General features: G+C 34.8%; 1 protein-coding gene across 1 annotated transcript in view; it reads left to right on the top strand.

Moving 5' to 3' along the window:
- The first annotated feature begins 77 nt into the window (after positions 1-77).
- LOC121409222 (two pore calcium channel protein 1-like) overlaps positions 78-25,775 on the top strand; it is a 50,200-nt gene continuing 24,502 nt past the window's right edge. Inside the window, exons 1-10 of the mRNA XM_041601083.1 lie at positions 78-430; positions 3,316-3,626; positions 10,957-11,070; positions 11,521-11,651; positions 12,316-12,404; positions 13,262-13,355; positions 13,945-14,044; positions 19,899-20,015; positions 23,526-23,657; positions 23,999-24,149. Coding sequence (XP_041457017.1) covers positions 316-430; positions 3,316-3,626; positions 10,957-11,070; positions 11,521-11,651; positions 12,316-12,404; positions 13,262-13,355; positions 13,945-14,044; positions 19,899-20,015; positions 23,526-23,657; positions 23,999-24,149 — 1,354 coding nt within the window. The 5' untranslated portion in view covers positions 78-315. The remainder of the gene's footprint in view (positions 431-3,315; positions 3,627-10,956; positions 11,071-11,520; positions 11,652-12,315; positions 12,405-13,261; positions 13,356-13,944; positions 14,045-19,898; positions 20,016-23,525; positions 23,658-23,998; positions 24,150-25,775) is intronic.

The following is a 25,775-nucleotide window of genomic DNA, read 5'->3' on the forward strand; positions in this document are numbered from 1 at the left end:
ACTACAAATCTTGTTTGTAAATATTCCTCCGCGAAGAGAAAATGAAGCCTCAAATAATTGTCGTGTAATCCGTTTCAATTTTTAGTATTCTTAAATCTGCAAAATTTCAATGACTTTTTATTACAAATAGTAATGAAAAATAGTGAATTTTTAACATATTGTTAAGTTTTTAACATGAAATAGTATCCATCCGCTTGCTCGTATTTGTGTGATTCGGTTTCGTTGCTTGGTGACTTCCGAGAAAAGGTCGAAAGGGGTCAACTGGTGGAGCGAAATCTCGCCAAATCTCACCTCGAAAAGCGAGAATAACAGCTGATGGATGTAAACATGGCGGAATTGGAGGACGACCTAAATCGTGTCTCAGTAGAACTTGAGAGTCCTTTATTGGCTGAACAACAGCCAAGTCAGAGCTTTAGAACAGTCAGGAGTGGTGAGAAATACTTCCTGTAGATAAATGTAGTATTTGAAGTCAACGCGGCAGTCGTGATATAGGCTTAATTTCGTTTTAATTGACTCAAATTTACCTCTTCGGCGTCTGCTTGTGTTGTACACCGACTGCAGGCTACGCTGCGACGCGGCCTGCGCGTTACGAATACGACTTAGGCCTACTCAGTGTTACTATACTACGTCTTTAGACACCTAAAATAGTTCTGTTTGGAGGAGTTTTAAAACGTTCTTTTTTATTTTTCAATTTGGAAGAGTGATCTAATTAGAGTGATCGAGTCAGTGGAACAAGAGAGTCTAGACCAGTGTAAGCAGAGATTGAGCTGAGTCAGTGAGTGAGACTGAGAGCGAGAAGCTTTCGGTACGGTCCGACCTCTCGTATCCGGATAGCTTGGCGGCTTCTAGAGGGTAAAAATCATTTACTATCGTAAGGTTACTCTCATTCGAAGCCAGGTCTTCCTTCTCATTGACCCACACGAAGGAAGCCAAAACCTGAACCGCCGAGATTTCTACTTTCCTTCTAAAACTAAAAGATCTAGCCCTAAATCATGTAGGCCTAGGGCTAGGCCTACATGGGATAAAACTTCATTTCCATTATTTCTACGCTCTCGTTGGTATTTTTGAACAAGAATTCATCAAAAAAATGAGAAAAATATTGTGAAAAGACGGAAGAGACTTGCCCCATGTTTACGCCGCCATCTAGCTTCCTATTGTTCTTCGCCAACGTTACCCGACGCACGCGTAAACATCGGGCAAGTCTCTTCCGTCTTGTCATGATATTTTTCTTATTTTTTTTATGAAATGTCAGAAATGAAGTTTTATCCCATGTACATGATTTAGGGCTAGATATTTAAGAAGGAAAGTAGAAATCTCGGGGGTTCAGGTTTTGGCTTCCTTCGTGTGGGTCAATGAGAAGGAAGACCTGGCTTCGTATGAGAGTAACCTTACGTTAGTTAATTATTTTTACTCTCTAGAAGCCGCCTGGCTATATCCGAACACGTTGGGACCAGCATAAGGTATTTATCTGGATCTGGGAGACCCAATATTAAATACACGCAGCTGCTGCTGCTGCCTTCCCAACGGCGGTAGCTACATGTATCTATTGTAGTGGGCTTATAGATAGTATTCACTGCATTGTCAGTGCAAGTTATAGGTGGTATTTTCACGAAAATGAAATCGATGGGTTGCCAAAACTGTTGGATAATTTACCTGCTAAAATGATTGATGTATACATCGAGCATACCTTGAAAGAAAGAGAATGACTCAATGAAACTAAGTTTTACATAGATCATCGCGGCCTTTATCACAGCTTCGCAATGTCAGCCATTGTTATATTGACTGTAGTGTTTAGTGTGTTGACCTATGACATGCTAAAGCCTAAAGGACCCATTTGGAATCAAGCAGAATAAGCAATCTGAGTGAATTAAATTACTGGTATTCAATCACCATTTACTTTTTTAGTCAAGTTTTTCTCCCTCTATGCAGCTCTCACAATATGCTTGATATGTTTTAAATGCTGCTGGGATGTACATATGTAAGTAGTAAAAAAAAAATTAAATTCAGAATACAGTGATATTCTGTAGTGTAAGGGAGATGAGATAGTCCTGTAGATCTCCCGGTCGTTAGCGCTTGATGAATAATTAAAAGTCTAACAAATACAGTGCGGGTGTGGATGTCAGACAACTTCAAAATGTTTGCTCAACAAAATAGAATTTAATCCATGTTTAAATGAGTTGATGCTAGAGGACATTACAAGTGTTGCAGGCAAATTATTCTAAGATTGGAACACTCTTTTACTGAACCATTCAGGATGACCACAAGAATTTGCCTAAATATACCCAATGCACAAAGAATGCAGTCTTGAGAATCCTCGAATATAAAAAAAATGTAGTACAAATTTTAAGTCTGACTCCAATGGGGCTCATTTCAACTCAAGTGTGACTAGTGTGTGATGAGTCACTTGGTCAATTAAACTGTAATTTAATTAAACTCCATTTGGGTGGATTCACCCCCCCCCCCCCATTTTTCAGATTTTTATATTTTTTAATTCTAGCTAATTCTGCTTGATTCTTGCTGATCCAAAATAAGTTTAACGGGACCTTGACAAAAGAAATTGAACAAGGGCTTATGGAAATTATCATGAAAAAATGAAAATGAATAAATGAAAGAGAAAGAAAAAAAAACTCAAACATAAGAGGGGATCTCTCATAATACAGACCACTAGTTAATTTCCTACTTTTAAGATATGAATATTCCTTTATTACTTATGTGCAAATACTTTTTTTATTGAGTACAATATATAAAGTTTACCTCTCAATGCTTTGGAGCCCTTCTGAAATTGCCTAGGCACACTTAGAAAATTATTGAATTCCATGACTGTTTCCATGTGCCTTGAAAAATCTACTTTACCCTCACCATAAAGGGCTCAGTGCAAGGGCTGGTTGCGTCAATAATGTGCACATTCAGAAATCATAATATTGAGGGCAATACAACAATTTCTACAAAAGAAATAGATGAAAAGCAAAATAAATGCATCAGAAAATGAAGAAAATGATTGGAAAATACAATTAAGGATGGGTAAAAAATTGAAAAAGAGGTATTAAGAGCTATTAAGTAGAATGATGGAAAACAGATAGAATGATGTGAAAACAGGGATACACTAGAAATGTAAGAAGAAAGGAACACATTAAGAAAGGGGAGATGATATAATGATGACCTATTAAAAGTATAATAAAGATATTTCAAGAATACCTAACTGAAAACCAAGAGTTATTTTCATTATCACTATCCTTTGTTTTATTTCTGAATGTTCAAGAATCAATTATCGTAATTTTAAATGGACATGTACACTATTTTGCGTTATATTTCCAGACTATCTGAACAATGACTCTGTTGCTACCAGCCCAGGTTTTGTGTCCCGACAGACCTCTTCACTCTCTGTGCCTGCCATTGGAACCTCCCAAGACTGGGAGCTCAACTACAGAGAGGCAGCCATTTATCTTCAGGAGGGGGAGAATAATGACCGATTTGACACCCATCCAAGAAACCAAGATGCCCTCCCAGCCTATGTCATGGTCCATAACTTTTACTTTTACATCATGGACTTAGCAGCAGCCATGTTGGTGCTACTTCTTGCGTTGGTTGAAGAGCCAGCTGTTGATGCACTACAGCTCCAGCCGATTGTAAGTGTATATACATGTATCCCTTTCATATATACTGCTGAAAGGTTTTTTATAACTTTTTTAGGAACTAATCCAACCCAAATACACTTTATGTGTTTTTATGTTCACTATATTGAAAAAAGGGTTTCCAGGGACCTTATTTCCCTCTGCGCATAGATAGCATAATATACATGCTCTGATTGCTCTCTTAAAAGAAAAATCACATTCTTTGTAAAACTTTTGAAAATGATGACATCTTAATTATTTTGGATCAAATGGAAGACTTGTCCAACTGTACATCACAATTAATCATGCTGCTCTTTCTGGCCAGTTTGTGTAATCCCTTCAACAAAGTTATGATTTCAGGTTTTCAGTCGAAAATTCACTTTTTTGGGGGGGAGGATCTTTTTTTCTATTGTAGACAAGAGAAACAAATTGTTTCTCTTGTCTACAATAGATAATGAAAAAAAGAGAAAGAAAGAAAAATTAAATAATAAATGTAATATAGATGGATGAAAGAAGGAAGGAAGGAAACGAAGGAAAAAAAGAAAGAAAAATGAACTTTAACAAGGTAGAAACTAGAACGAAACCATAAGAACAGTAACCATAACCATAAAGAAACAAAAAAATCACAAAAAATGTAGAGAAAAAAATACTTAAAGGTAAACAGCTGACATGTTTTTGTGATAAACGCAATACAAATATTGTTAATCACTGTTATCATTATTAAACTAATTCCATCCACTTATTGCCTTACTTGGGTGTAATTCATTCCAAGATGCAATACTTCATCAGTAAGCATAATATAGACCTACCCATGTGTTAGCATGATCACTGGACTGTCCATAGCTCTATGGTCTGTCCTAATTGCTGGTGTGAAGATAAGATTCTTTTAATTTTAGGAAAAAGGATATCCCTTGGATGGTGTCATGTAATATAGATGCAAAGGTCAAGATAAAACTCTAGACTGAAAATAACCCTTCATCAGCAAGTATCTACAAGGCCTAGTACATGTATCTACTTACACAGTGACTAATCAGTACATACTGTGTGTATATATTGGTGTGTGTATGTATGTAGGGCTTTCGTTGAAATACTGATGTGTATTTGCTGCTGCAAGTGTGACTGTAAGTAAATACAGAGAATGTGGAGAAAGTTAGGGTCCAATATTTGAATACTGTAATGCTCACATTTTCTTTTCATCAATTGTAGTTTTCATTTGATAATTATTCATTAATAGGTCTATTCATGAATTCATTTAAATGCAAATGTTCATTTTGTATTTTTCTTGAAAACATGAAAAATTATAACCCCATGTTTTTTTATTACACCAATTTTAGAATGCATATTTGGTAATGGGTATACTATTATTTTCATCATAACCTTTGTAAATTACTGGATTGTAAAAATTGTACAACTTCTCATACATATCTTGTTCTTGTCAAAAGTCTAATCATTTTTTTTTGCATTACATAGTTTTTAAACTTGAAAATTTTATCTCTTTTAAGTTTGTTTTCAGTTGTCAGCGAATCACCTCATAATGTTTTATGAAAAATGGAAACTATTCATAAAACTTCTAAAGCTGGGGTAATACTATGCAGCTTTAATGAAAATGAATAAATATATGAAATTTATAAACTGAAAAATAGAATGAAACACAAGAAAAATGCTTTGATTGTAGTAAGCTTTTTGTAGATTGTAGATCATTTACATTGCACAGTGTTTACCTCATGTATTTTCAACAATTTTTTAACTTCTGTCCCAGTTCTGTTATACACACTTGCTTTTTTGTCTCGCCTGTGTAGCGGAGCGAGACATAGGTATCACTATTTCCGGTGTCGGCGGCGGCGGCGCCGTCAACAATTGTGTTGTACACCCAATAACTTTCTACAGCTTCGAGGTGGGATCACCAAATTCATACCAGAGGTCCATCTCCTGAAGGCACAGGTCAAGTTCGAATATGAGTTGAATTTGAATAAGGTCAAAGGTCAATGAACTTTCCATGACTGGCACTGTGCTATGTTGTACACCCAATAACTTTCTACAGCTTCGAGGTGGGATCACCAAATTCATACCAGAGGTCCATCTCCTGAAGGCACAGGTCAAGTTCGAATATGAGTCGAATTTGAATAAGGTCAAAGGTCAATGAACTTTCCATGACTGGCACTGTGCTGTGCTGTACATCCGATAACTTTCTATAGCTTCGAGGTGGGATCACCAAATTCATACCAGAGGTCCATCTCCTGAAGGCACTGGTCAAGTTTGAATATGAGTCGAATTTGAATAAGGTCAAAGGTCAATGAACTTTTCATGACTGGCACTGTGCTGTGTTGTACACCCAATAACTTTCTATAGCTTCGAGGTGGGATCACCAAATTCATACCAGAGGTCCATCTCCTGAAGGCACAGGTCAAGTTCGAATATGAGTCGAATTTGAATAAGGTCAAAGGTCAATGAACTTTCCATGACTGGCACTGTGCTGTGTTGTACACCCAATAACTTTCTATAGCTTCGAAATGGGATCGCCAAATTCATACCAGAGGTCCATCTCCTGAAGGCACTGGCCAATTTTGAATATGAGTCGAATTTGAATAAGGTTAAAGGTCAAGGGTCAATGAACTTTCCATGACTGGCACTGTGCTGTGTTGTACACCCAATAACTTTCTACAGCTTCGAGGTGGGATCACCAAATTCATACAGAGGTCCATCTCCTGAAGGCACAGGTCAAGTTCGAATATGAGTCGAATTTGACTGAGGACAAAGGTCAATGAACTTTCCATGACTGGCACTGTGCTATGTTGTACACCCAATAACTTTCTACAGCTTTGAGGTAGGATTGCCAAATTCATACAAGAGGTCCATCTTTTGAAGGTGCAGGTCAAGTTCGAATATGAGTTGAATTTGAATAAGGTCAAAGGTCAATGAACTTTCCATGACTGGCACTGTGCTGTGCTGTACATCCAATAACTTTCTACAGCTTCGAGGTGGGATCACCAAATTCATACCAGAGGTCCATCTCCTGAAGGCACTGGTCAAGTTTGAATATGAGTCGAATTTGAATAAGGTCAAAGGTCAATGAACTTTTCATGACTGGCACTGTGCTGTGTTGTACACCCAATAACTTTCTATAGCTTCGAGGTGGGATCACCAAATTCATACCAGAGGTCCATCTCCTGAAGGCACAGGTCAAGTTCGAATATGAGTCGAATTTGAATAAGGTCAAAGGTCAATGAACTTTCCATGACTGGCACTGTGCTGTGCTGTACATCCGATAACTTTCTATAGCTTCGAGGTGGGATCACCAAATTCATACCAGAGGTCCATCTCCTGAAGGCACTGGTCAAGTTTGAATATGAGTCGAATTTGAATAAGGTCAAAGGTCAATGAACTTTTCATGACTGGCACTGTGCTGTGTTGTACACCCAATAACTTTCTATAGCTTCGAGGTGGGATCACCAAATTCATACCAGAGGTCCATCTCCTGAAGGCACAGGTCAAGTTCGAATATGAGTCGAATTTGAATAAGGTCAAAGGTCAATGAACTTTCCATGACTGGCACTGTGCTGTGTTGTACACCCAATAACTTTCTATAGCTTCGAAATGGGATCGCCAAATTCATACCAGAGGTCCATCTCCTGAAGGCACTGGCCAATTTTGAATATGAGTCGAATTTGAATAAGGTTAAAGGTCAAGGGTCAATGAACTTTCCATGACTGGCACTGTGCTGTGTTGTACACCCAATAACTTTCTACAGCTTCGAGGTGGGATCACCAAATTCATACAGAGGTCCATCTCCTGAAGGCACAGGTCAAGTTCGAATATGAGTCGAATTTGACTGAGGACAAAGGTCAATGAACTTTCCATGACTGGCACTGTGCTATGTTGTACACCCAATAACTTTCTACAGCTTTGAGGTAGGATTGCCAAATTCATACAAGAGGTCCATCTTTTGAAGGTGCAGGTCAAGTTCGAATATGAGTTGAATTTGAATAAGGTCAAAGGTCAATGAACTTTCCATGACTGGCACTGTGCTGTGCTGTACATCCAATAACTTTCTACAGCTTCGAGGTGGGATCACCAAATTCATACCAGAGGTCCATCTCCTGAAGGCACTGGTCAAGTTTGAATATGAGTCGAATTTGAATAAGGTCAAAGGTCAATGAACTTTTCATGACTGGCACTGTGCTGTGTTGTACACCCAATAACTTTCTATAGCTTCGAGGTGGGATCACCAAATTCATACTAGAGGTCCATCTCCTGAAGGCACAGGTCAAGTTCGAATATGAGTCGAATTTGAATGAGGTCAAAGGTCAATGAACTTTCCATGACTGGCACTGTGCTGTGTTGTACACCCAATAACTTTCTACAGCTTCGAGGTAGGATCGCCAAATTCATACAAGAGGTCCATCTTTTGAAGGTGCAGGTCAAGTTCGAATGTGAGTTGAATTTGATTAAGGTCAAAGGTCAATGAACTTTCCATGACAATAAGTTTGCCATAACACCTTAATAATTAATTCAATTTTACTATTTCTCTCACATTATTATGAATTACATTCTTTTTCACTAACATTCATTTCCTTACTTCCATGGAAATCATTATAGCTTCATAGTATTAACAGCATTCTCAGTGTTATCTCATTTCCTAGGGATAAAGTTGGCCTATAGCATTATTGCATATGTAAACTGTCAGAACCACAATTCACCCCCTAAACTGCTGACAGCCTCGGAAGTCATATAGCATAGTTTTGACATACATTCTCTTCATGACTGCAATATGCAGGCGAGACAACGCTTGGCGTTTGCTTTGTTAAAGTTCATAAAATGCAAAAGGCAAATTTACCTTCGCTTTTTAAAACAGCTTTTCTGTTTTTCACAAATGATATGTGTCAAGTGGAGGTCATCATGTTATTTTTCTGGTTTGTCATTGTACTCTTAACCCCAGTGTAAATAAAAACCTGTTTTATTGCATATTTGTAGAGGAGTGTAATCATGTGTACTGTGCTAGCTAGACATTGTTCATCTAAAGATCATGAAAACATGAACTATTCATGAATTACTTCTCTTCTTTTTCTTGGGGGCGGGGGCTCAGTATTTCACAATGTACTTTTGAGATTATGGGCATTTCACCACAAAGTACAGTGAAAAACTAGGACTCTCCAACAAATAGTCCTAAGCACTTCTTTCAAGTCCGCCCAGTCTAATGGAAAATTAAAATTCAGTGAACAATTGGCTAAAATCCGCAATCGATGGAGCCTCGTTCAACTGTGCTGTCATCAAATGTTCATTTCTAATGACGGTGCTACCGTGATAATCCTTGGCGTAGTAACACTTAGTTTTAACGGAGGAGTGTGTTGTGTTAAAAGACACTTTCAAATTGCACTCCATAGCTTGAAAGCAGGTGTATTCATCCAAACAGGCTTTGGCCTTGAGGCAACTTGTTTACAAAAGTTGTACAGATCATACAATATCTCACCCTTATATGCTGTTTTTCTTTTTGTCTCCTTGGTATACTGTCTCAAATTTAGATCAAATACTGTTGCTGGCATGTTTACCTTCTTTCCAGAGTTATTTCTTGTTGCCTGCCATTTTTTCAAGCATTAGCATATGACTGTGCCATTGGTATTTCTTGGTTCTTCATACTTGCCCCACCCCCTTCCTTTATCATCCTTTCTTTTCTCTCTGTTTCTCTTCCCCTACCCCCTCTTTCTCTTTGTTTTTTCATTGTACTATTGAATAGTGAAGTGAAATGAAAATTGACATAAATGAAATGACTCTTATTGTCTACTTTGAATGATAGTTGCTCGAGTTTTCTGGCCATCCACCCATAATTGTTGTTGACTTTTCACTCCATTCATTGCAATCATCATTTTACTTTCTATGCTAAGTGTGTATGTATATCTTAGGTCACTTCAGACCGTTTTCTATACAGCCATGCACAATTCATGTACCATATAAAACACAATTACTTGTATTTGTGACTGTTCAATCGGTAAACTAAACAGTACCTCAGTGTTTGTTTCTTTAGTGTTATTGCCATTTTTTACCCTATTTAGCTTGATTTATTTATACCAAGTGACATTAATATATTTGGAATATATTGAATTCTTAATATGCAGAAGATAATTCTTATTCCAGCTGACATAGTATATTTGAATTGGTAAACGCCTCCCCGATATGAACACAATAGAGAATATGTGTTGCCCATAAACAAAGTGCAATGGAGCATGAATTCTTTTAATGCAAATTGCACTTTGGCACGATTGATGAATGATTTACACAAATGCAGTATTTGAACTGCTACATTGTGCCAGGCTCTTGTTGTCATTAGTATCCCCATAAAAAATACCATTTTATTATAAGGTACTTAACGGAGAAAATTTTAATGACAGTGATTCATTCTGTAAGTTCAGTATTTATTGAACTTCCTAGCAGCAAACAAAATTGATAAAATTTGTTTGGATGTTGAAACTCCTTTGTTTTTGTGTTTTTAATTGAAATGATAGAATGTGATTTTGGGTTTAAATAGTTTTTTTACACAATTAGGTATATTGGAATGAAAGGCCTGTTGTGGGATAATACAGAGAATATGCCATACATTTTTACCAAAATAACTTGATATTGGTGCTGTGTGTTGTTGGGTAAGTTTTAGTACAGTCTCTCCCCCCATGTGAGATCAAGGTTTGTCAAAATAAGAGCAAGTATTTAGCCCACTCTATCACAACTCTATCACAACACCTTCTCTGTCAACATGTCCAACTGTTTACACATACCCACACTCACACCACCATCCACGCATCCAACGGCTTTGTACCACTGGGTATTGTTTTTTCTAATTATCTTATTTCGAGGCGTCGGCAGCGATGGCGGCGTGGGTCCGCACTCAAAGTCTCTTACTGATCCCAGGGCTTAGTGGCTAGATCAACATGCCGGCAGCCTCCACGGTCTCCCCAGCTTTTGCTTGGCTTACGTTATCCATATTTGTCTTTCATTGCCTGGAGTAGCAGTCGCAGAAATTGAGAAGTGTTAATAGCTATGGTCCATGGCTGCACTTTTGTTGTTGATATTAACTACAAAACAATTTGGGATCTCAACAGGCCTATTCTTTATGATACTTGAAATCCATTTGCCAGCACACATGTCGCATATTACAGATACTTTTTATTTTTAAAATACTGTATAATTTTATACATCACTGTCAACACATACTGATCACTTTTCACTTTGATTTTTAATTATGTTGTAGATTTGATACAAGACTAATCATGAAATTCTATCAACCCTTTGTCCCTCTCCCTAATGATTCTATACTTTATTTTCATATTATTGCACCCCCCCCCCTTTTCTTTAATAGATCCATGCATCTTTGGAACTCTTTGGACTGACAATTATAGCTCTTGGTCTTGGTCTTAAAATGAGATGGATGGGTTTAAAGTCGTTTGCCAAACATAAAAGAACATTACTTAAGGTAAAGTATCTTTTATTCATAAACATGCATCATACTGTCTGTCTGATTAGCTGTGATTAATACAGGCAAAAAGATTTACAATATCATTGGAATTGTATGTTGTTTTTACATTTGATCACAGGTTCTGCACAATTTTCAGGTACATGTAGTTATTATTTTAAGTTGTACTTTATGTACAGGCATATGTTTTAACGTTTATATTTGAACTTTATACACAAAGTCTGTCCTTTTGAAGAACGTAGGTTGTCCATGATTCATATTTCAAGGAAGTTGATTTTTTGTTTTCATCTACTCTCACAGAACATTAAGTCCATTGAATTTTATTCAGTTTCTTTGTCATTCGGTGCAAATGCATTATTCTACATAATAAAAAACTGTTCAAACATAACATGCACACTCTCTTTACATGTAATTGAATGATATTCCTTATTCTTGTTTGTTTCATAACAGGCTATATTTCTATTAGTAATGTATAGTGAAGCCTTGGTAGTGATAGTAAGACAGCAATCTCATTTCAGAGTTACCAGAGCATTAAGACCAATCTTTCTCATTGACTGTCATTACTGTGGAGGAGTCAGAAGGTGAGATTCACCACTAGAAATAAAGATCAGTTCTCGGAAAAAAAATTGAACATTACATGAATTAAATGTCATCCATAGAGGATGATAATAGTTTAAAAGCCCCTTCTGTATTATTTAGGACTTGGTTTTCAGTTGCCCTTATTTTCAATAGCATTCTCTTAGAGATAAACTTTAATTGCACTTCATATCTACTTTTTTCATTTATTGTTTTAAATTGGAATTGCATATTTTATTACATCAAATTTCAGTTTGATATTTTTAATGTAGTTTTGATTTCAAGTTGTTTTACATAAAAATTTTGTGCATATCATGCTTGGGTGAAGTGAACCATGTGTTTGTTCATACATGTAGGTTCATTCAGTTGTAATAGAAATGAATTATCACCAAAAAAGATGACATGATACATGGAAATGAGGCATGAATATGGCAGTTAATATGGCAACATTTTGGTGTGAGGAAGCTTATTGAATTTAAGAGTATTTATGATCTTTTTCATATTGAAATCATTTCTTTCACCATTATATTTATCTTATTTCAAACGTGATATTCAATAATCAACCACTTTGCAAGAAACACACCAAACCTTGGTGAATCATTCTTTTCTGTGTTTTACATTCTATGTTTAAAACTTTACATAAAACATTTTGTTTTTCTTGATGTGCAGAGTACTACGTCAAATCATCCAGTCATCACCTCCTATCATTGAGATGTTGTTCTTACTAGGATATTTCATGCTCATCTTCTCTATATTGGGTAAGTTATACTATCAAATCACAGAACAATGAAACCTGGGAGCCGTTTCAGAAAGCTGTTCGTAAGTTAAGAGCAAATTTAAGATTGACTGGTAAACCTTTATCATGCACTCAACCATCGCCAATGAATGTACCATACCACAAAAAAGGATCAACAGTCGTTCTTAAAGTCGCTCTTAACTAATGAACAGCTTTATGAAACAACTACCTGGACCCCATCTTTAATACAAAGATTTGTGAATGATTTGATAAATCACAACTAGAGAAGAGACTTATGCCAACTATCTACATGTACAATGCATATAATATGTTAGTTCAACAAGCTTTCTTTCTATAACTTCTTAACCTATACGCATCATTTTCTTGAAAGATTAGTATTAGCACTCTTTGTTTCCAAATGGATGATATTTTAATTATGATGTTGATGAGATCTGTCACAACACCTTTTAAGTGCTGTGATTGATTTGGGGACCTACATGTACAGAAAATTTGTCATACAATCTATTACAATTTAAAAAAAAAAAATTCCAGCCAATGGGTTTGTCAACAGCCCCATTTTGCTTACAAAGTTTTTTAATTAAACAGCATTTCGGAAAACTTCAGTTTTTATGTGCTTCATATACGTGTAGAATCTATGACTTGTTTTCATCATGTTGTAAAGGTGCTATAAGTAGGTCACTAGCCAGATGAGGTAGGAAAATGATTAATACTGAGAATAAATCAATAAAAAGAAGAATTAATTATTACATGACTTGTTCCACATCTACTGAAGATAAAATATGCTTGTTTGTTCAGAAATAAGCTTTGGTATTGTCTATTCAATTCAAAATGAACATTTTCTTTGGGTTTTTTTGTCAGGTTTCTACATATTTGTGAATGTGGAGGATGACATTTATTTCCAAACTCTGCAAGATAGCTTTGTAAATCTCTTTGTGCTTATGACCACTGCTAAGTGAGTATTGATTAGTTTAATACTTAACACTTTTATTATAATACTTTTCAGATTAATTTAAATATCAAAACTAATGTACATGCAAAACTTATCTTTGTCTTCTTTTCTTTTGTATCATGATTCCTGTTCAGATGTTTGCATATATATTTTTAGTAAATATGGACATGTATTTCCAGAGGGCTTATTATAAATACTTTTGATAATTGGAACTATGAAGTAAAGTATACGTGTAAAATATTTGCATAACGTAAACAGCTAAATATATTTTCAGTTTCATCTGATTAAAAAACAATGACTTTTAATCTGGTCTTCATGTCATAATGCTTCTTTTCGATTACAAATATAACATTGTATGGCAAATTTGATATTAGCTGTTAATGCTGTGATTTCAGCAGTTTTTAAGCAATATTTTATTTTTTATATAAGTTTTCTGCAACAGGATCTTAGTTTGAATTACATATTGCTTCCAATAGCCATCCTTCATGAAACGATACAGGAGAAGAGTTAGTCTTGAAGGTTATGAGTAGGTGCTAAGATTCTTATATTCTAAACCAAATATTCACAAATTATTTTGGACAAAATTTTTCAGCTTTCCTGATGTAATGATGCCTGCCTATAATCACAATCCATGGTCTGCAATCTTCTTCATCGTCTTTCTCGTTCTAGAACTTTATTTCTTAATCAATCTGGTAAGTCACAACATTTCTTATCCTACATGAAACCAATGCATGAAGTGATAATGACATTCATTCAGAAATTATGTTAATTGTCTGTCTGGCCAAACTCAGAAAGAGTTGGGATTAAAAACATGTGGTCATTCCTTAAAGCTAGAGAAAAGATATTCATGTCTTGATGTGCGTAATTTTTTCTTTGCTAACCGAGTGATAGATGTGTGGAACAGTCTCCCAGAAGATGTAGTTACTGCTGTTCAGTGATTGCATTTAAGAATAGACTGGATAAGCATTTGGAGAAGATTGCCTATGATTTTGAGTGATTTTTGATTCTCGTTTGTTTTTATGGAATATTTTGCTGTCTATGATACCCCTGCCACCCTTCCCAGCCAACATAAGTAGCACTTCAAATTTTGTCTCAAGGAGAGCAGCTATAGACATTCTAATTTGATCAATGAACAGGCTAAGTCCTACAACATTGTTGGAGTGAACCTAACTAAAACTAAACTAATTTAGATCCTTCCTCACTATATAAAGCCAGCAACACCTAAATGCTATCATCTTGAGAGTTTGGGCTCTGCCCGATTGTAAACCTGAAGGAGTGTACTGCTATGTGTAATTGCTGTGTAAGGGGGATATTTCTTTTTTTGCAATTATCAAACTAGAAAGCTTTTAACTTTTCTTCTTTTGATGGTAGATGAATTGTTTTATGGTGGTATCAGTTGTCTTTCAAGGAAGATCATTGTTAATGTGTAGTTTGCATAAGTATGAATTCTTTTCCCAGGGTAGCTTCAAATATTCAGAAATAAGTTTTTATATAAAAGTCAAATTTTCAGTTAGTAACTTTAATACAGCTCCAATTAGATGAAACTCTCATGAAAAAGTAGTCTTATTTTGATTTTTTATTTGAGTGATGAACACACACCTCTTTGTGACTTAACCTGTTGAAAAAGTTGATAACACATTTTTTTTTAATACCCAGCGACATCCTGGACTCTTCCAGCAATCAGCTTTGGTATCATGGGATGGTGTTTGTCAAATCACTTTCCTCTCTCACCTTAATATAGGATCAAAATTAAATGGAAGATGACAAAAGCAATGGATCCTTAAAAGTAGAGTATGATTTTTGCTTTTGTCATGTCAAAGTCAATTGTCTGGTTTCTGAATAGACTAAAAAAAGAAAGGAGCTTTGATCTGGTTCAAATTTGAACATATTTTCATTAATCATTCTCACGTGATTGTGATAGAAAGTCATAAAAGATATTAATTTTCTGTCTTATGCTGCTGCTGGTATAAGCTGGGTGGGTGATCAAGTGAAGAACTGGAAGGAAAGATGCGAAGGCATCCATCTGGTATATAGACTATCATTTTAGTCATGATGTCAGTTTCGATTGTCTGCTAGAGGAATGCTATGAAAGAGTCCACAAATTGGATAGGTCTGCCTCAAAATTATTCCAGTACTACCCTCCGGTTATTCTTGGGCAATCTCCCTGCTAACAATGACTGATGACAAATTGGTTGTATCCTACGGGATGTAGAGCTGTTCTTGCATGCAACTCCCAGTTCTTTACCAGATAGGCTTGTGAAATAGACCGGGTTGGTGATTTTTGGGTTCAACTGAGAACAAACAACAGAGATTTAAAATCTATTATGCAACATGTGTTAAACAAACATGGTACATGAATTCTATGTGAAATATAGACCATTAGCCACAGTACCAAAGATTTGTGAAAAAATCCCTTATACCATTCTTTTTTTAAAAAGATGAAGATATGCATTATTGCATGGGAAATGTACAAAAATGAAGTAATTAAGCTGTTAAGTTGTACAATTCCAACTATTCAGTATAGATAGATGATGTAAAAGAAAATTTGTTCAAAAGACAAATTGCGGTTTATTGTTTCTATTTTTATAGGTCTTAAAATTGTTTAAATCTCACTTGAGAAATAATTGTTTTTTTCTTGTGTATTTGATAAATGGGCTGTTGACTGTCACCATATTTTTAATTAGTCATTTAATTTCATATTTTCTTCTTTGACATGTAAGCGCAACTGAATTTACCTACAAAGGAATGTTTATTTATGGAATTCAGTCTGAAAATAAAGTCTGGAAGATAGACTAGAAGGAGGAGGAGGGGGCAGGGCAGGGAGGATGGGTTGTATACACAAGGGTATTAGGGAGAGGGGCTGTCTAAAGCAATTAAGGATGATTGTTTTATTGGTATTATTGTAACAGGAAATGCAATGCAGAAGTACAATATTTCCAGCATCTGCTCACAGAAGCACAGATTTCCCCTTTATTCCACCGGGTGGTTCATCAGAGATGTCATTCATTTCATTTTGACATTTGATATCATGAATTAAACATCTAACTTGATTCACCTGTAATTTTTCTTCTATCATCCTGCTAGTTTTCTTTTATTATTGAGACAATAAAAGGTGCAGCGTGGTAGAAGGAACAGAGAAAGAAAGAGAGACAAACTTAGACAGAGACAGGGAGACATACAGACAGAGAGGAGAGAAATGAGTGTGAGATTGATTTAGTATGTACTTGTTCTTGCAGACTGGTTTAATAATTGAGGGGTTGTACTGAATATGTCATTGTCCTATAGTACAAATTATGAAGTACTCCTTGTGTTACTTGCACTCTTATTGCGCTCTATGTCATTTCAGGTCTCTAGGCACAGGCAAAGGTCATGTGGGGTTAAAAAAAGTGATATCAACTTTCAAGAAAAAATTAGACCAAAGGTTATGATTTTGAATATTCAAGACAATATTGCGATTTATTAATAATCTGCATGTAGGAATGTTATTTTAGACTTATATGTAATATTTTACAGTTTCAATTAGAAATAGATTAGTGTAATTTCAGGTAACTCAGTCAAGGTCAAAGGTCATTTCAGATCATTAATTAGTCAATAATTTGATATGTTAGATGTATGTAGTTTCCAACAGGTGATGACAATGTGTGAAATCTACTTGTACACTGGTTGGTATTCCTATGCCAAAGCATGCTTGTTAATATCATTATATAATTTACATTAAATTTCTGTAAGTTATTTATGTTTATTTGTGTCCTTGACATGACCTTGAGCTCCTTGCCAGCTTGTGATGAGGATGGTCTGAGATGTGTAGTGGAGATTTAGAATTAATTCTGTAAATTTTTGCAAATTATTTTTTTTGTGTACAGCCATAATGCATTTTCTTTATAGTAAAGACAGCTTTTAAAGGGGAATCCAACCCAAATAAAAAATTGTTTTTATAAGGAAAAGAAAAATCAGACAAGTTGATAGGTGAAAGTTTTGAACAATATTGGACAAACAACAAGAAAGTTATGAATTTTTAAAAGTTGTAAATATTGGTAATCACTATACTCATGGAGACTTCAAATTGGCCGCATATGGGATGTCATAGTGATGTAAGGCAAGGACTATTCCTCAATGTACTCCAATACATATTTTGGCTAAAATGTCATTCTCCCCAAAAGTTTCATTTCAAATTATATTTTTCTTTCATGAGGACATTAAACAACTACTACCTGGGTTATATTTAGATTACTGTCCCAGGGGAATGGGTACTTTAGGAGAAAACCACAAATACCTGATAATAAAGTACATGGCCTATGAGAAAGTTGTCCTTGCCCCTTGTCATAATTTACTTACTGAGTTGCCAATTTGAAATCTACATAGTATTAGTGATCTCAAATTTAAAGCAGCTATAACTTTCTTATTTCTTGTCCAATTTCTTTCAAACTTTCACCATTCTGTTTAATTATTTTTCTCCTTCCTGACATAACATTTTATGGCCAAGGCTGGATTCCCCTTTAAGTAAGTTGCGTGACTTCAATTAAAATATATACAGAAGAATTTTGAAATGTCGCAAATGAACGATCACCTATGTCAATATCTGTTTAAAAAATTTTCAATGCAAGAAAATATTTTGAGAAGGAATGAAAAAAAATAGTGAAGGGGTATTGAGTACTAGACTAGTAATGGACACCTTATCTTATGATTTTTCTTTCCTGATTCATTTTTCGTTCTTTTGAGTCAAATATGGATAATGAGAATGCTCAATACTATTCATAATTTACTAGACTTAAATGCATAATTTAGAAGGTGCAATTTTCACTACTATAGATTAATTAATTTGTGCTTAATAATTCATTTGACTACCACTTCTCATCATTCATAGTAAACCCATTGTAAATGTTGCTCCTTTTGACAAGAACTCATGAGATAAGCATGGAGTTATCCACAGTATTTCCATGAGAATAAACATGCTTCTTAAAACTGATGACTTGATAATGATGAAGAAGAGAAATTTAGGAAGGTTTTGAAAAGGGAAGAGGGGAAAATGAAAAGATAGGAATGAATGAGAGGAGGAAGAGGTATGAGGTTGGCCTAATGAAGTATACTACCTGAACACGGTAATAGGGAGGTTGTGGGCGGGGACCGGGGGCGGGGACATAGAACCAATGAGTATGACAGTGCCTGTCTAGCAGGTGCTTAAGGAAGTACCTCTCTCAAACATCTCTGACTCATATTCTCTCTTTTATAACAGAGATAATGAGTCATACACTTTTCAGACTGGGAGTTAGGTAAAATTGTAACTTGTAAATCATAAATATATTGTTCAATGAAAGAAGAATATCAAGAATGTAAATACATTCAAGTATTTACATTCTTGATTACATGTATATGATTTTTTCTTTTACCCCAAGATCAAGGATTATATATCTTGAATATATACAGGGAATAAGAAATATGACAGTTCAATGGAACATTGCAATCATTTTCTGTAGCTTTATCACTCTTTCCCATATTTACTTACTGTTAGTCCAAATAAACATTCATAGTATATTTAAAATGGACTATTAAAGAATTTGCATTATATTTTTGCCCTTAAACTACAGTGGTATGCCATCTTATGCAATACCAGTATACATTATATTTGCATGATCAATAATACTTGATTGTACTGAATTTTGATTTCTATAAAATGTCACTCTCGTTGGTTTTCGATTACTTTATATTTTTCATTGTTTTATACTTTGTATACATTGATGATGTTTATTTCTCTTACTTTTAGGAATAGTTTATGTGGAAAAATAAAATCGGATGTTCATCCATTCTCAACGTCATATTTCCCTTATGATTCTTTTCCTGTCGTCATTTTCTCCTTTTATTCATCGCATTCATATTCTTTTTTTTTTCAAGCTTTGATTCATTACTTGTCTTTTTTTTCTTTCTTGTTTTTGCTCCTCCCGTTTCTTATACTTTTCTTCTCATCTTTCTTATTCTGTTCATCTTGGGATAATTTTACATTTGGAGTTCATATAGTCCAGTAATATTGTATGATAGATATTCTCTATTTAGTATAGTAAATTGTACAATGCCTACTTAGCTTGTTGTACATGAGCAAATGAGAGGCTGAATGTCAAACATTCATACCGTTGCACACGTACCATCCAAAAGTACCGTACAATATAACTTTTTGAAGGGAGGTCACGTGGTACCAATCTAGCCATTCACAGCTCGTATTTTAATACCACTATTTACTATTGTTTAATGTTATCTATTTCTTATTGTTGATTCCTATTTGTTCTTTTTACCCTCCTCTATATTATTATTCCTCTCTTTTTTGCTTCCCCTCTATCCATCTCCTTTCCACTCATATTTATCATGTTTTCATGCTCAACATTTCTTACACATTAATATAGACATCCTTTTCTTTGAATCAAGGTGTTTCTCAAAGTCCAGCTGATGTTTTACCTGAAATTGTAGCATTTAATGAAGGAAATTCTATAAATGATTTTTTAATGGTCAATATACAGTATTAAAGAAATGTTGATATTTATTTTAATCCTTCTGCAGCTTCTTGCTGTTGTGTATGATACATTCACTGGCATTGAGAAGAAGAAATTCAAGAAGCTCACACTTCACATGCGGAAAGCAACCAGCAAAGCATTCAGATTATTATGCAGTAGAAGGGTAAGATAATCATTCTGTTTTATTGATCCAAGTACAACCCATAGGCTTGAGCTTGTAGAGATTTTTTTTTCAAGTCTACAGTAGATAATTAATACAATTAAGGAACTTTAAAGTAATGTAAATGATAACCCTTTACTAGGAATATATTGTAATTTAAAGTTTTGTTATGTTTTTCCTTCTTAAATGTGCATTTTGTAATATTTGTGGGGCCGGGCTCGATTAGCACTTGTGCTATTTTCTGGTCCCATTTACCATCATATTTTTATACATGTGTAACTGTTATGCAATTTGTATTCTAACCTGTAAACATGTGAATATTGTTGGTAAATAAATATATCAATAAAAAACACTGCTTTACCTTTTCATAACTTAACTTGATTTCCTACATGAGGGAAAAGCTCCCTCTGACCTCTTTTCCATGAAAAATGCTGTGATTAAATTCACTCTGTAATCCATGGCATCATGAGGTTTGATATTGGTAGTATTATGTAAAAACTTTTGTAACTTGTAATATTCATGACATTGAAATTTCCTTGAAATTGAATTTATTAGGTCAGTGATTGTGCAAGTATGGATCATCACATTCATAGAATTCATTAAAATAATATGCTTACTTTGTACACCTTTATTTTGATTGTGGAAATTCAATAAATTCAATTCAATTCAATAACTTGTCTGCAGGTCATTTATTTGATTTTTCAAAACTTTTCACAGAAAAAGAAAAGGATATTTGTTAAAAGATGAAGATCAGATTTGGAAGTCTTATTTTTCACTAAAGTCTCACTAGTTAGGCTTACCATAAAGTTTGCAAGTTAAGCATGTATACATGTAGTTCACAATACATGTATTATCTCTCTCTTGATATGAAGGTCATATGACCCCTGTCGTCAATTTGAAAACTTTTTCATGTAGTCTTTTTTCATACTTAAAAGTGTATCATCTGTTAAATATAGCAATCTTTAATTTGACATTCAAGTACAATAGGCTGTGCAATTCTTTAGTGCTGAGCACTATCATCAGATTATTAATTAGATTTGTAATTGCCAAAGTTTACAAGTAATTGTAAATCAGTCGATGTTATTGAAAGGGTAGACAAAATTTCTCTGCATTTCAGTCTTGACTGCACGTATTGCGATATATACCCTATTAATGTTTTCACTATTTAAAACCATCATAAGGAAAATAACCTAATTATAGGAAGATTAGTAATAATGGATTAACTAAATAAGTAGTATGGATATTGAGAAACAAATTTTTTGCATTCCAATCTGTCTTTCTGCATGTACCGACTTATCAATTTAATGTTTTCACTATTGAAAGCTACTTTACCCCCAGGCTAGTAAAAAAAAAGTATTAAGCAGTCAATAGTATGGATGATAAGCAATCTATCCGCATTCCAACCTTGGTAGTGCATATGTCTTCCTATGTACATCGTCAGATGTAATTACTTTAAGACAAGGCTCTCTCTTGTTACCTATATCTCATTTCCTAAGTTTACCTCTTGCCTCTTATCCTGTGTAGACGGAGCCAGGGAAGCATTTCATGAAACAAATAATCAGTGATTTCCACTGACTATTTGTTATAAGCTACTGAAATCCTTGCTTCTGATTGGCCCAGAGTAAATTTGCCAGTAAAAATCACAGACAAGATTCTTGCTGAAACACTGCCCAGATCTTGGTGGAGTGATGGGTAAAGTCTGTCTTGGGAAACCATTACGTGATGTGGAAGAGTGCTGATTCGGCTAATTTAAAGATGATTAGGGTTTATAAAGGATTTAGGTGTTTTTGCCTGAAATTTTCATAAATCGATGTTATATGCCCCCCCCCCCCTCCACCTCGGTTATTTCAGTCTTTTGTGCCTGATATTTAAAGAAGCCCTTTTATCGTTCAGTGACTTTAAGAATTCAAAATGTTTGCTTGAGTTGGCAGATTTTCAGTTTGTGACCCTTTATATACCCTGCACATTCAATTATCATTCGCATCTGTACTTTTTGTATCTTTAGGTGGAATGTATTGATTACCAGATGCAACAAAAAATGATTCATATTTAGTAGCGATTAATGAGAGAAAATATCAATGTGGAACAATTGTCCTAGAAATATGTCTAGTTTACTGTTAATATTTTGAATCAACAATCATCAATCAAAGGAAGTTGGTTGACACGCTATTGATCCTGCGTAAATCTCCCTTCCTTCGTCAAATCCATGCATCGATCCACCAACACTATGATACGCCATCAAAGGTGGCTTTAAAAGCACTGCTGACAGGGAAATCGGGAAGAAAGGATAAGAGAAAGAAGATGCATCAAGTCTCTTTTAACAGTTTTTTAAATATCTCACTCGACGTGAGCCATTAAGAGAATAATCCTGCTGTATGTATGTCCTTCCTTTTTCTTGAAGTTTTATTACCAGTTTTATTCAGCTACGATCATGTGAGCATCAAAAGAACACATTTATAGCATGTTTGTTACCCTTTTCAGTTGCATGATGAATCTACTGATTTTACTCATGTTTAATAACAACTCACTAGGTACAGAAGGTAATTGCTTGATAGGAGGGCATGAATGTTTTATATCAAACAAAAATAAGGATATTTCTTTCAAATTTCATCTTGTTTGGCCTATCCATTTGTGTCCTTAAGCCTATCAAACACAGTGTCATACACCATGGATTCCCTCATTAGGAGGTCTTTACTCTATAAACAGATGGTTATCAGCAAGTGAAAATTGATTCTCTATTTGTTTTGAGCTGTTTACCTGTACTAATGGCCCTACAATCCGTTTCATTGATGTGATGTTTGTGCCGTCTGGGGTTAATGGGTGAAAGACTATAAAGTACAATCTTAGATGGCTCATGGAACTTCTATGGAATAAACAACATTGAAGCGATTCAGACTTTTCTTTTTCTTTTTCTTGGAATCAAACTTGCAGATTTGTTGAATTTCTTGGATTATAATCTTATTGTGTTACATCTCATAAAAAAGGAATATTTTAAATAATGAAGCAAAGTATGCGATAAATCTGCAACACCAACTTAATAGTAAAAGATGCATGATCAATGATTAAAGAAAAGAAGCATAAATGCTTTTAGATGTGTTAAATTTCTCGTATCCTGTCATTGCATCAAATCTGTTAGCTAATATGCTTCTGAAAGTTACTGGTATATAAAAGATTGGTTAATTTAACAATGTATTTCAAGTCTAAAGACCTGGTAATTCAAATCAAAGTGTTAGATCTAATGATTGATTTTAATGATTGATTGCAATAAAGATCAATGTAAGCAGTCATAATTATCAGTCAGTTGCCTAGTTTTTTTTTGTTCAGTCAGGTGTTCTGTAACATAACAGATCAAATTTTGGTTGTTGAATCAAACACAACTGTAACGAGTCTATGACAAAACTATGAACATAGAGTTACAGTCATTTGTCGATATCAAGTATTCATATTATGCTACACCCCTGAGATGCCAATTCTCATTTTTCTTTTCATTTTTTTTTATTTACTCTTATACAGCATCCTGGTAAAGTGACGTTTGCTCATTTTGAAGGTTTGCTCAAGTACTATTCTCCTAACAAGAGTAAAAGGGATGTCCTACTCACATTCAAGACTCTAAACACTAGTGGATCAGGCAAGCTAGATCTGCAGGTATGCATCTTGTAGCTTATTACTGTTAATTACAATGTACAAGCTTTATGTAAGAAGAGTCACGCCTAGTATAGAAGTTTCCCTTGTAATGTTCTCCTTACAAGACTAATAGAGATGCCCTACTCATATTCAAGACAGGTGGGCTTCCAGAAATGTTGTATCTATGAGTAGATAAGCTTTGAATCCTAGTTTAGAGAATTAACAGGGCAAATTGATAAATATTGATGTACAAAAATGATAATTATCAATCAGCCTTGAATATTATTAATGAAGTCTAATTTCTTTGAATCAATGACAAGTACGAGGTATTTATTTTCTCTGATTGATATGATTTTATGCAGGAATTTCACAATGTCTTTGAAGTGTCAAGGTTAAAATGGAAGTCACAACGAGAGGAAAGACTCTGGTTTGAATCTCTTCTCAGTCCTATGGATGTTCCATTTAGATTAATTCAGAAGATGGTTTCATCAAGAATATTTGAAGCAATCGTTTGTAAGTAATTATTCCCTTATTCAATCATCATTTGTTGATATGTCTAGGATTTTTTTTCTAATCCCATTTAGCCCTCCTACTACTTATACATCTCAAATGATTCCATTTATTCTGTTCCAAGAATTTTTTTTTTCTTGAATACCTTATTCTGTCCTTATCTATCAGTGTAGAATGTTATTTCCTAGGATGTCATGATAAGGTATATGCCATCATTTATCTCTTGATCTGCATTTCAAAGCCACCATGAATACTATATACCATACTTTACTATGATGTATGATGTATTATTATGTCAGTGGTGAAGGTTTCTAGAAGATTTCAGAGCAATGGATATTGCTGAATACATCATTCATCTTTCCACTAGTCTGCTCTGATGATTTTTTTCCCTGTATTTAGGATTCATCTTTACCAGGTTCATAAAGAGCAATCCTTTGCAGTTTACCTTTTATTTTTTTTCTTTTTCTGTAGTAATATATTTGAAATTTTAAAAATTTAATTTACTTTCCCCCCACAGCATGATTTCCCCATTAATTCAGGTAAATACCTAATGCACAAACCGACACGATTGTGAATATATTTCTTCCCTCTCTAGTTATGATATGAATGACCAAGGTAGACTTGTCAGCAAGTAACCATCAAGTCAAAGGCCTAGGCGGGCAAGATCTGTCTGTCCGATTCAGGCAGGTGGCAGCATAGAGCCTGCTAAAAGAAGAAATGCCTTGCAGCAAAATTAATCAATATGCAAACACTCCCTCTCTTTACCCTCTACTCAGGGATTCATATTGTAATATCTTGCTTTTAATTCCTATGTCTCACCACTTAGTAATGAATGCATGAAGATGAAGACAGTTGAGGGGTGGTGGATACGTCGTGCCATTTGAAGAAGAAAAAAGATCAAATGCGCGGTTTGTCTCTTGATTTTTCTTGATTGTGAACTTTGTTGAAAGGTTGAAGGAAGAAAGAGATGGAGAGAGAATTGATATGAGAAGGTGGAGGAGGGGTTGGGCATGGGAGACTTGAGATGCTGATAGATATGAGTGTTTTAAATGTTATAAGGCGAAGGGAAGGAAAGGTATTGGGCAGGTATTTGATGTGAACAACTGTGCGAGTGTGTTTCCATGGCCGTGATTTCCAAGTTATACATGTAGATGTGTAACCCAATACACACTTCCTTATGGACATGAAATTTCATTGTCAAATTTTGGAAGAGACTTTTTCACCTTTGTCTATTGTTAAATGAGGTTGATCTAAACGTTGAACCTTAATGGGGGGGGTAATATAGAATAAATGCTTTTTGTTGAGCTTCAATGCCCTTTTTTGGACTGTTTCTATACTATGACTGCTGATGAATTTTAATGTCTGGCCAGCATTTCATCTGATCATTTTGAATAAAACCTAGTCAGAGAAAGAAAACAAAATTAATTAGGGTTATTTCAAGGGAGAACAAAAATTGTTTGAGAACATCTACCTTACATATTTATTGGTCATTGACATCATGAGGATTGACCTATTTTCCAACCCAGGCATAAGCCAATGTTTCATTTGTCCTTTTGTTGAAGATACAAGAATACTTCAATCATTTGATGGAGAAAAGAGGGTTGTGCATTCATCAACATGCAATAATTT

Source organism: Lytechinus variegatus, chromosome 2, assembly GCF_018143015.1.
Source record: "Lytechinus variegatus isolate NC3 chromosome 2, Lvar_3.0, whole genome shotgun sequence".
Taxonomy (NCBI): domain Eukaryota; kingdom Metazoa; phylum Echinodermata; class Echinoidea; order Temnopleuroida; family Toxopneustidae; genus Lytechinus; species Lytechinus variegatus.